General features: G+C 40.2%; 1 protein-coding gene across 3 annotated transcripts in view; it reads left to right on the top strand.

Annotated features, from left to right (window-relative positions):
• The window catches only part of LOC108248557 (zinc finger protein 385D), a 62538-nt gene that overhangs the window by 18348 nt on the left and 31916 nt on the right, over nt 1-12274 (top strand). For 2 of the 3 annotated variants that reach the window (XM_017437414.3, XM_037980809.1), the window contains exon 2: nt 7841-8149. In XM_017437414.3, coding sequence (XP_017292903.1) covers nt 7841-8149 — 309 coding nt within the window. Of the gene's footprint in view, nt 1-2808; nt 2913-7840; nt 8150-12274 lie in introns of all 3 variants that reach the window. The other variant, XM_037980808.1, reaches the window with a different exon arrangement.

The raw sequence follows: 12274 nt of genomic DNA, 5'->3' as shown, positions 1-12274 counted from the left end.
TAATCTCATGCACGCAGAGAGCAGCGGACTGAGCGAGAAGCGTTTGTAATCCTGTTTGGTCACTGAAGTTCAGAGGAGGAATAAAATGGGATGAAAAAAGCGTTTTGGAGGTTTATTTTAAAGTCATAGCCAGAAACCAAAACCACACACTCCTAATAGAAATATTCACCTTTTTTGTTTACACCTTTAAGTTGATTGTGCATTTTGTTCAACAATATGCACATGAGAAACATCACTGCCCTATACCTCCAGTACCACTCTGAGTAAAACATATAGGGACTAAAAATACGTAACAGCTCCCACTCACTTACCTAACACCGTGAATCACTGCAGTATTAGTGGTTCGTTACCTTGTCTAGTGGTCTGACACACAGATTGTGTGTGTGCCAACTTCATAATGCTGGGTATGCGGCGTGTGCCTTCATGTGTGTGGGGTTGTGAAGGTCAAGGTGTTTGAATGTTGTACGTTTCAGGTGAGTCATGCACCTCTTTGGGATTCTTTCTTAGCAAACAGCTCTTTGTCGTTCGTTTTAAATGACTAACGATTTATAATGGAATGTAATCAGCTTCGATGATTTACGATTTACAAACTAATTTTTGCATCTCTTTTTTTCACAATAGGGAATTTTTTTTTTTTTTCCCTCTTTCTTTTAATTTCCACCATCGCCCTTGATAGATCAGTCTCTTTTGTTATGTCCTGCGCTTTGCATTTCCTTAAATAGCAATTCCAATAGCTCACATCAAACTTTGGACACACAAAAATTCAATGAGTATTTATAATCTTTCGTCATTTCAAATTAGTTCAAGGTTTTTAGCTGCATTTGTAGTCATTTCGTGCCTTTTTCTACACCCTGACAGAGCTGCACAATGTATCAAATTTTCTTGTTTTCACAGTATCTGTGTGCAGCATCAATATCTCCAAGGTCCGCTTGGGCTGCAATAAATCATAGACTATTACATTCAAAGTGCCATGCATTCACGCTCTGCATGCCAATAATATGTCGTGACAGTCAGATGGACTCTCACTGTCCTTGATGTCCATACCTGGTTTAAATGATAGTGGCCAAGACGCTAAAACACATCCAGTGTTGTTTTGTGATCTCAGTGGGTTTGCTGCAAGGTTTAACAATAATATGACAATAGCATGTTATTATGTAGCTTTGTACCCTCAAACAGAATCTCTTGCTCTTGTTGTCCTTCCTGCCGACATCAGCAAATGTTTGTCCATTGTCTGTCCTTTGTCAGAGGAACCTTTTCTCCTTTTTATTTTAACCTTCTTGAGGTCACAAAAATGCAAATCCTTCATCCTCCTGTGCCTTGGTCATTCTAAGTTGGCAAAGCTGTTCGCAAAATAGGTAGACAAACTTTCTGATTTGTCTCGCTAGTTGACTTTCACCTGCATGTATGAGAAGGTAGCACTTTTCATCAAAAAGACAATTTTTTTAGAATCCTTGATTGTTTAACCAACAAAGAAATCTCGAATAAGCGACCGAACCTAATCAGGAAGTTCAAAAACAGACTGAGACGTGTCAGTATTTGACACATCACAATTCTTAAATAAAAAAACATCAACAAAAAGGCAAGCAGAAGTATCAGTGAGACCCGATGTGATTTTCAGATCAATCCTTCAGATAGGGTCCTAAAATTTATACCAGCACTGTTCACGGTTTACAATATATTTCTTTTTCAAGATGTATTATTTCCCACTGAATGAACTAATTCATTCCTGCAGGTTTCTGTAGACTTTACAGTCTGTCGTTCATGTTTTTTTGTTCATTTTCCAGCATTATGTGGCCTTTTTTTTTCTTCTTTTTGGTCATTTTTTTTCCTGCACAAATTACAGGATAATTGACCTGCACTTTGTATAGAAATTGTTCACTCATTTTCACAGAGGATGTGCAAGGTTGCCTAGCGACGGTGTTAAAACTGTAGTCAAATTGTTATTTGCTTGTTCAGGATTTACTCTGTGTCAATTGCCTAAAAAAAATATATAATTTAATGGTTGCAGGTTAATGTCTACCTCGGTCTTTGTGGGTTTAACTGCGCTTCCCCTGAAATACATTTCCTTATCATTTTTTAAAATATTCTGCATGTAGTAATTATTAAAAACTAATGTTCTTACTCATACTCCCCATATGGTTCAGCTTTTCCAGGCCGAGTGCTTCATCTCTTGTTGATGTCATGGAACAGTGCTGACAGGTGCTGTGAAAGGAGTCCTGGCCTCAGTGTCAGGTTTAATGCCATGTTTGAAGGAGCATACGTCTGTGCCAAAACATCCCATCCACAGCAGCTTCGCATATGGGAGCTGAACGGCCCGGGCCACCTTTTAACACATCTGGATTAAAGCAGCTTTTATCCCAGGAAGTTTCCTTGACGGCAGCCTAGAACCAAACGCAAATCAGGAGGATTTATAGGCTGGAGAGGTGTTGGATTTGTTCCGTCTTAATTCTCAAAAGGCCAGTCTAAATAGAGGACTTGGTTCCCTGAAAGATATTCTAGTCAACCATGTAGTTATATGTGATTATTATAGATTCGGCAGGCTTTGATTGTATGGGTGCAGATAGACAAAGTGTGCTTTTTAGAAACAAAAAGCATTACATAGCCACATTCTTCAGAGTGTAATAGATACACTGTACATTACAGTGACAAGGAATTTAGCAGCTTTATTTAGAGAGGCGTAACGCTATACTGTGACCCGCTGGGAAAACTGTAAGACAATGATCCGCATGCTGATTGAGTGATTTTAACCTTTTTATTCGTTCATAGCATATGGTTTAAAATGGCTCCTTTTGCTCTCTGTCTTCGCAGCCAAAGCGTTACTCTTTGAAGCTCCCATTTGTCAAAACTCGGTGATGAACGAGTTCATCCATGAAAGAGCAGCAACTCGAGGCAGGCTGCACATCATACAGATGGTGAGAGCAGCTTGAGGCAAACAGGCTGAACAGGTTGGCAGGTTTATAGCGACTTGTCAGCTCAGTACCCACCTGGCCGGACTGTGTGTGACCACTGCTGTTGTTGAAAGCTTTTAGCCTCTATCCAGCCTCTCAAAGCACACAAAGCTGTTGAAAGCGTTGACGAATAATTAACAGTGACGCAAAGGTAGGCAGTTATAGCAATAACACAAAGGCAACTAAGATCTCCCTCCTGTCTTTAAGGTACTCCTCCAGCTCGTTTGGCTCTTAATTTGAAAACACAAGGCGTCATGGTTAAAATACTCCCACTGCAAAATACGCCATCAGTCATCGCAGATCCCTTTTATGTAAACAGGCACAACATGTTTTTGCAAAAGTAGTTGTGTAACTAGTTATTCTTGCAGCAGACGTGATACAGTGATACCACTTGTAATACTTGAAATAAAACCATGTTGCACATTATAACGACTGATGGTAAAATAGTGAACAATCTGGATTTGAAGGGCCAAATAGCCCTACATCACTAAAGCAATCAGGGCCCCACCCCAGTGTTAATGTCCAAAATTAAAAGGTAAGGCTGACGTGTGGAAGCAAAGACTTACTCGAAGTTAGTTCTCTCAATTCGTGCGATAGATATCATGCTGTTTGACCTGTTGGTTGTTCATCTAGGGACTGGAAAACAGCCTGAAAAAAAGGAGAAAAACGAGCCGTTCTTCGTTCATGTTGGTGCGGTGGTTTCACTGGAGCTCTGAGCTCTTTGACTGAGTAGTTTGTGAAGCTGACATGTCATTTCCGTGCCGTTGTCTCTTAGCACTTTAGAAAAAAAGACGGGGAGCGTTGCACCAAGTAAAATGCAGTAAGTGGAGCAGCTAACCAACACAAGGAGCCTCATTTATGAAGAAATTCTTAGTGTTACCCTTTTCCTAAAGTTATTTTTCAGAAGACACATTTGTTCTGTTGCTTAAAGAGGCAGACTTGTAACTTTTGAACTGATGTTCTATCCAGTAGTTATCAATTGTTGGTACCGTTATAAGCCTGAAAAATGATAAAAATGCCCTTGTTTGTTTACCTCGCCTGGATGAAGGTTTCTGCCCTTTTCTTCATACTCTCTGACTGATGTCACGGCTGATAAGCTAATAACTATTGACAACTATTTGACAGAACATCAATTCAAAAATGACCAGACTATACTTTAAAGCAGGTTTCACCATGTTGGATTTGAACTGACAGGAAGGCAAACTCTCTTGCAATTTTTCTTCATGTGCACTGTCTCCAGCACAAAATTGGATTCAGTGAAACACAGCCCTGACCCAAAAAAGAAGAAAAAAAAAAGGCAAAGACTCTGGGAAACAAGATGAAAGTGATGTTAGACCAAGATGCATGGTGGGTAATATGTATTGTTCTTTGGGCTGAACGAGGAGTTAATGAAACCAGACACACAGGATAAGAGTGTGCTGCTGCTGTGCACAAGGGCAGGTTCAGAAATACAGGAATGTGGCTGATATTATAAAGAAAAGTTCTTACCTTCAACTAGAATGTAAAAAAAAACTTGCTTGGAAGGGAAATCATTGTACTTTAAAACAACGATAATCCCAATCCCCACAGCTCAGCACAAGCTCTAATAGATGAATCAGTTTACAAAGTTTATTTTCTCTTTAGTATAAAACAAGCTAAATTCTATTAGAAACTCTATTAGATCATTACAATGAATGAGGAGCCTAACCGTGTTACTTCAAACACACACCTGCACTCATTTGTGTACAGCTCCACCTGTTAGACCAGGGGTAGGTAACCCTGGTCCTGGAGAGCCACTATCCTGCAGGTTTTCCTTGTTTCCCTGCTCCAACACATCTGATTCAGTGTTTAAATCACCTCTTTATGTTCTACAGAAGCCTGTTAATGACACTGATTCAAATCAGGTGTGTTGGAGCAGAGAAACAAGTAAAACATACAGGATAGTGGCTCCTCAGGACCAGGGTTGCCCACCACTGTGTTAGACCTATAAAGCTAGTTTTGATGTAGCCTTTGCTCATCTCCGAGCGCACAGGCTGTGATGAGTGCTGGTATTTAAAGAGCTCCTGGGGCTCCAGATAGTTCGACTATTAAAAGGACAACAGATACGGTGTTCATAGATAAACCGCCCCTTTTTGAACTTCTCTTGAGTTATGTAAAACTGACACAGATGTACATATTTGTTCACTCAGGAGCTAAATGTGTGAATTCTGCTGCAGCTCACAATGCTTTCCTGTATCCCAAAATGTCCAAACAAGACGGCCTTAAAGACAAAACAATTAGCATTAACTTAGAACACAAAGGAGTTAATTAAATTCTCTTTTTGAGCTGTATTTATGTTGATAGAAAGATTCCTTGTGCCATGTTCACAAGACGAAATTATTCTTAGCAGCTGTTTGTTTATATGAACCTAATGCTTGCAGAAGATAAAAATGCACTTAATGAATGAATTTCAGCTTTTACTGGCCAGCTAATATTTTGAGTCAGTTATAGAAATGTGTTCTGCAATCATTATTAGCAGAATGCTCCTTTTTATGCTGCTTATGTAAAGACAGGCCCTCATGTTCACCTTGATATCGGATCAGAATCAGAACAGTTTCTTTTTACTGATGCCAGTCTGCAGCCTTATGTTTGCAAACCGCAACAGCTGCGTTAATTATAGTGATTCAAAACAGTGCATTCTGTTAATCCTTTATTTGAAGTGCACAGTTTTAGATTTCCGGACTTTTAAAGCCCACAGTCAGTCACCAGTTCATGTTTTGCTTGATTTTGAAATTCAAAACATCACGACTCGCGCCGCTTCTCCATTGAACCACGTTGAGCCGTTGCCACACGACGCTAAACAGCCATTTTTAAGGATTTGATGCACGTTACCCACCCCACCCCCCCGGAGGGGCTCCAGTGCTCTCGCTGGAAGTTAATGCACTAAAAGGCGCGTTAACATAATGTGAGGGTTTGTGCTGCGCAGTCGCAGCTGCGGGGGCCACAGCTTGTTCTGTCAGCCGTCGCTCACTTCACTCGTTCGGCGCACAGCGGAGGGGCGGTCTGACGCCAGGCAGCCGGCGTAGGCCTGACCGGAGCACCAGCAGCTGCCGGCCTGCAGGCAGCCCTGGGAAAAAAAGTTGTTTTTTATTCGTGCTGCTGGTGCCAGCTCCAGCTTGACCACATGACGAGGAGTGAATGGAGCGTTTCCAGTGGTTCATGAGCCGGAGGGTTTGCACGCTGACTGATGGTATTAGAGCGCGGTAATAAATATCAGCAAACACAAGCATCTGAACAGAGCTTGACTTCAAATAAAAATGTGCCCGCTGCATGAAAACATTAGTTTTTTGTTTGATAAATAACCATCTAGCAGGCTCTTATTTTAACAGAAGATTATATACAGGTGTTGTGTTTACCAGATTTAGAGTTCACGGATATTATTAATTGACCACTAAAGCTGAATATTTTTCATAACTTGTATTTTATTTTAGAAATGGAATTAATTAGATCAGGGATTTTATCAATATAAAGGGTCATGTGTGTAAAAAACACGTTTGAACTAAGATGTATGGAGAAGACCTTTACAACAAGTTGCCAAATTTCATGTTTTCTAAAAATTCATGAACTAATTTTGTCACTTTTTGCCTTTTTTCTGCAGTAAACCACATTTTTTTCCTTCACGATGCAAACTGTTTGCACTTCATTAACACGGTTCTGTGTTTCAGTGCTGTAGTCCTTTTGACCATTACATTACTAGAAAAGAAAGGGCTGATTTTGTAAAGAACTTGCCTTGTTCGCACCGTAACGGTTTCGTCAAAATAAAACAGGAAGTGAGGTTGGTGAAACTGGTAACAATAAAATGAAGATCAGATCAAACAAAAAAAACAAAAACATAAATCCAAGGATTCAGAGAACTAAAACCTACAAACTGTGTCACCTGTGTTACGTGCAGCCAGCGTATTTACGTCCTGTGGCTTTCTGTACCTGGCCTTAAGAACGGTTAATGAACATATCTCACTATTTTCAAACCTCTGTATGTTTTCAATCAGGCGCTGAAATGCGGTTAGCGTCTTCGCCAGCAGTCGCTCACGTCCCCACCAACCAGACGGCGAAGGCTTCCATTCAGATAATTGCGGTGATGGGCTGCAGCTTTGAAGTCCGTATTGCCGGTCGGGGGCTGATGAATTCCAACAAACACATTTCCATTCGGCTTTCATCTCTCGTCAAGTTGAATTTTTAGAGCAGCTAACGTTTTTTTTTTTTTTTTTTAACCAATGATGGCTTCTGGTCGGGGCGGGGTGGGGGAGAAGGGAGGTGTTGGGGTCTGCTCTGACATGGCGGGAGATAAAATGTCTAACAACACGAGTACTTAATTGATTCCATTATCATGTGAACGGAGGCAAAACAAAGAATTCACTCAGACTTTGGATGACATTTCCACATTCACGGCGCAGCGTGTGTTTAGCTGCAGCTTGATTTATGCTGTCAGGGTGCCATAATTGCTCAGCCATTACAGGTATTGAGGCTGCTTGATTTCAGACACACACACACACACACACACAAAAGGAGAAACCGTGTCACTGTGTAACACAATGTATCAGCTTTTATTATCTGATAAATACAGACACTATTGAATAATATACTTGTGTGTAGCTCTTTAATAGGCTGTCAAACATTTTTAACACCACGATCTGGACACGTTTGTGTAAGATGACACTCTGGTTTAAGAGTAAAGATAAATCAGAGGAAAAAGTGCTCTTTGTTTCCCTGTGATATCTCATAAAATTCAGTTTGACTAATGAAAAAACCCCATTTCTCTCCTCTAAATACAATCATGCTGCTCTGTTGCCCCCCTGTGGATGCTTTAGCAACGTTTTCACGTTAAGTTGCTCTCATAAAAGTTTCATCAATTTTTTTTTCCTTCCTCTCTCCAGATGTGAGGCATCCAAACAAAAAGAAGTGGATGGACAGCAGCCTCCTTCCCAAAAGTCAGGAGGGACAGGACGATGAGGAGGAGGAGGAGGAGGAGGAGGAGGAGGAGGAGGAGGAGGAGGAAGAGGAGGGAGTAAAGAGGATCCGGGCAGGTCTCAGGGTCAAACGGGAGCGCCGGCAGGGCAGCAGCAGTGCCACCATGTGCCAGGTGTGCAACATGAGGCTGAACTCGAGCGCCCAGGCGCAGATCCACTACAGAGGAAAGACGCATCAGAGGAGGCTGCGCCGACTGGCGAAGGCTGTCAGTGCAGGTAGGGGTCCAGAACTTTCATTTTATTTTATTTGAAACATGCAAATGTGCATCTGCGTTCCTTTCATTACACAAGACGGTCTTTGTTGCATTGTTGATCGAAGCTGTCAAGTCCTTGTTGAATTTCACAAAATCCTAAGTGTGTTTAGAAAGCTTCTGAATGTATTTCTGCTGTTTTGTTTGTATTTGTGGCTTTTTTTTGTTCTACTTTCGTTTCTTCTGCTGTTTAAACTCTACTTTTGTTTGGTGTCTAACTCTCGGCACATTATAAATGCTTCAGAGAAACTTTAGAGACTTGAAGGTACACAAAGAATGTTGCTTTTGCAGATTTTAATTTTCTGTAGGTTTTAGGGGTTTTAATTGTTTCATTTTTTTTTTCTCGTAGCAGCTTCTTCCACTGCTTCACCACACACTGTTTCACACAGGGGTTTACGCCAAGTGTTGTGTGATTGTTCAGAAGTTGTGAGCTTTAATGGAGTCATTTTGCTTCTGTTGCTCTGCTGAGAAGCAGCTGCTAGAAAATACAGCCGTCTTTACAACTTAGAAACTTATGAACTTTAACAGATAGTCAGTTGATGAAGAACTTGTGGAAGGAAATATCACAGTTATTGAACACAGAGGAGACAGCTGAGACACAGGCGGCTCTTCGTGGCACGTTCCCCTCATTGTTGTTCACCATCAAATTAGCAAAAGGAGAGTTGAGAAGCCCGCAGGAAGAAACCCGTTTTAACGCTGTAGGAGGAAGGAGGAGCTTCCCGGGGCTTCTGAACCGAGTGTGTCGTGGACGATGAAAGGTGTGTGTGAGAAAACGAACGTCGCGAAACCACGTGACCGCAAACGGACTTTGTGACGTCTTATGGAGTCTGCTGGAGCCTTAAAAATGAAAGGATAGTTTAGATCTTTTGAAGCGGGGCTCTTTGGGAAGCTTCTCAACACTTGATATCTCACCTGCTGTAGCTTTTTGAAGTTTGGAGAAATCGTTTGTTTTTGATCTGATGGATGAACTAAAAGCGAGTCTGAGCAGGGTCAAATCCAAAGTGGATTGCTGTCGTTTTAAAACAACTCCAATCTTAAAACTATCATAGCGGCTCATTCAAAAGCTATTTTACTAACCTTTACACCTTTTGTCAGTTTTACATTCCTTAGTTATTCCTGCAGAAATTCTACGATGTTTCTCCTCAAAGTTCCCCAGACTGCACTGAGTGCTACAGCTAAATGCTGCTGCTACAGAGTTTGAACTTGCAAATAACCATAGAGTTCTGTGGAAATAACCGAGAAAGAAACAGAGCTGTCTTCAGCAGTAAGGTTCACAACCTTTTCCTTTAGTGCAGTGGTTCCCAAATGGTGAGCCCAACCTTTGCTGGTTGAAGTAAAAAACACAGTTAAAACCCTATTTAATAGAGAGCCTTTTCAACCATTTACTTTTTTTAATAATTCAATTTCTGACTTCCTTTCTCATCTCTTTGTAACAAAAACTGTAAGCACGCCCATCAGTCATTTCCAGTTAACTTGATTTCCGTAGATCTTCTCAGGGTTAGGGTTAAATCCCGACCCCAATTTTGGATACCTCTGCAACTTTTAATTATTTGCCTAAAAGGGACTTCTATCACACATTAGCCTTAACAAACTGGCATGAAAGGACATAAGTCACACTCTAAAGACAAAGAGAAGTCAGCTATGGTCCCAACACTAATGGACTCATCTCTTGGCAAACATTTTGATCTGTCTCTGTAGAAAGGGTGCAGGTTGGACTGATAAAAACAAAATTATATTTGTGTTTTAATAAGGCATCATACACAGTTGGAAAAAGCTGCACATTCAGAGTCGTGACCTTTTTTTTTTCCTTATCTGGTGAGAACATCTGCAGTGAGAAAGGTCTGCTGCGGGTGTTTTAGCCACAAGAAGTGGAAACTTGTGTCACAAATCAGCTCAACTTATTGCAGATAAAAAAACAACATGGTGGCATTTGCCAAGCTTGAAAATGTCATAACTTTATATTTACTTCCCAGCACTCCCACACTGCCTCAGAATGACCACAGTTTCATACCAATCGCCTCGCTCGGAACAAAAACAGGAGACAATTACATTTACTGCAGGGCCGTAGTTTTGTCACCTGTTGTGTTTTATTAAATTCACCACAGTTTTTGTTTACAAAGAAAATGTCTGACTCAAATTCTTTTTGGTACAGGAGTTTGACGTCAAATGGATTTCTCAGTATTTAGAAAAATCTGAGTATTTCTGTGCGAACAGAACATACGTTTTACAGCTTTCAGTGATGCTAATTTACTGCTAAAAGGAGAAATTAGGATTTGGAGCCACAGGGAAAAAACAGGTTCATCTCATCTTTTGTTCCGTTTGCAACAATCCTCCTGTAATTTAAGTTTGGTATTTTGACAAAATGGAGGGGAAAAGACAAAATATTTAATTAGATTCATGCAAAATGTTTGCATACCATAAATTTTCACATATGCAGAGCACGAAGAGATGTACATTAGGAGTGTGTTTACCATTCCAAAAGGGCTTTCTGCTTTTTTTTTTTCTGAGTATTTTCTGCACACCTGTTTGGTTGAAGGGTCATTAATCACCTTCACTCAGCAGCACCTGTGTCACTCTGCAGCTCGGACCAGCTTGATCAATCTGCATTTGGAAAATAAAAGCCTCTAATGAATAACTGGCCGATAAAGGGACATTTTTTATGTTGATGTATGAGACTGTCTATTGCTGTTGGCTTTCCAAACATATTTAGCTGCAGGCTAGTAAAGCACGTGGGATTTAATTAATTCTTTATCCATTGTTTCATCTCAGCCTTATTTTGTCATCATCAGAATGTTATTGACTTTTTCTGTGGCGGATAATAGACTTTGCAGATCATCGTTCATATTTAGGACTGTTTGATGCTTTGCCAAAGGTGAACATATTTGGTGTGAATATGGAAGTGAATGCACGCTTCTGAGTTCTAAGTTTGGACTTTTTTTGGACATTTTTAGACTTTTCATTACCCAGAAACAAGGCTTTTAATTCCCTATTTATTCCTCTGATGTAGTGTATTTTGATGGACTAACAACAGGATTTTGGTCCAGATTCACTTCCTGAAACATTTTATTAATGACTTATGGTTCTTTTTTTTTTTTTGCTTTAAAGTAAAATAGAGTAGTTGAGGCTTGAAATTGTGAGAAAATTGTCCAATTTTCTGTTGGAGTCTCACTGAATTCTGAGTGTTTGCGACCAAGCAGCCAACAAGTCGCGAGGCTGCGTTTTTGGGTGGCCAATTTTCAAAAATCGTGTTTTGCTTTCATGTTCACGACTTGGAAAAAAACTGCATTCTTGCTCCTTCACATTTTGTTGCCCACCTCTGCTCACGTCGTACCCGCCTCGGCCTGCTTCGTACCCACTTTGGCAGCCAACCACGCATGTATGATTTAATTTACGGGAGTACAGTTTTGAAAAAAAGAAAGGCAGATTTGGACTGGCTTTTAAAATAATTATCATCTATCATGAGTGTGGTCTTTAGACCTGGACATGTCTTCTTTCAGTGGAAAGGGCTCCTGAGACGTCTGCAACAAAATGGAGAAGGGCGCAAGATGGGCTCGAGGTGTCTGCGACAACTTTGACTATTTTGAGAGTAAATCTGTTGTTCAAATCTGTGGTCAAAATTCAAGCAACAAGACTGTGCACCTCTGAAACTCACGCAAGGAGATTAAGGACTTTGCTAAAGTCCCAAGGCCTTCTGGAGTCTCCCTCATGAAAGTTGCAGCCCAGGGAGATGCTCCTTTTAGGTTGCTAGATTTGATTTTTCTTCTAAACTTTGGTGCAAACAGGATCATTTCTCAAAAAAAGGGCAAAACCAGACATTGATTTTGGTAAAAGATGAGCTTTTATAATCTAGTTTGATTAGTCAAATTAGGCAGTACAGTAAATTACCTTAACCAAATATAGTTTAAGTATTATGAAGACAATGATACTAGTTTTAATTTTTAGGATGATTTAGACAAGCATATAAAATTTTCTTAAACTATAGCTTTTTTCTTGACAACTCATTGGTTATAAATGTTATTAAATCTACATATAATATTTGTATAATATACAGTATTATTCACAAAACTGCAATATTTCTGCAAACAGAGAT

The sequence above is a fragment of the Kryptolebias marmoratus genome, linkage group LG17 (assembly GCF_001649575.2).
Source record: "Kryptolebias marmoratus isolate JLee-2015 linkage group LG17, ASM164957v2, whole genome shotgun sequence".
Lineage (NCBI taxonomy): Eukaryota > Metazoa > Chordata > Actinopteri > Cyprinodontiformes > Rivulidae > Kryptolebias > Kryptolebias marmoratus.
This window is presented reverse-complemented; position numbering and strand designations above follow the sequence as displayed.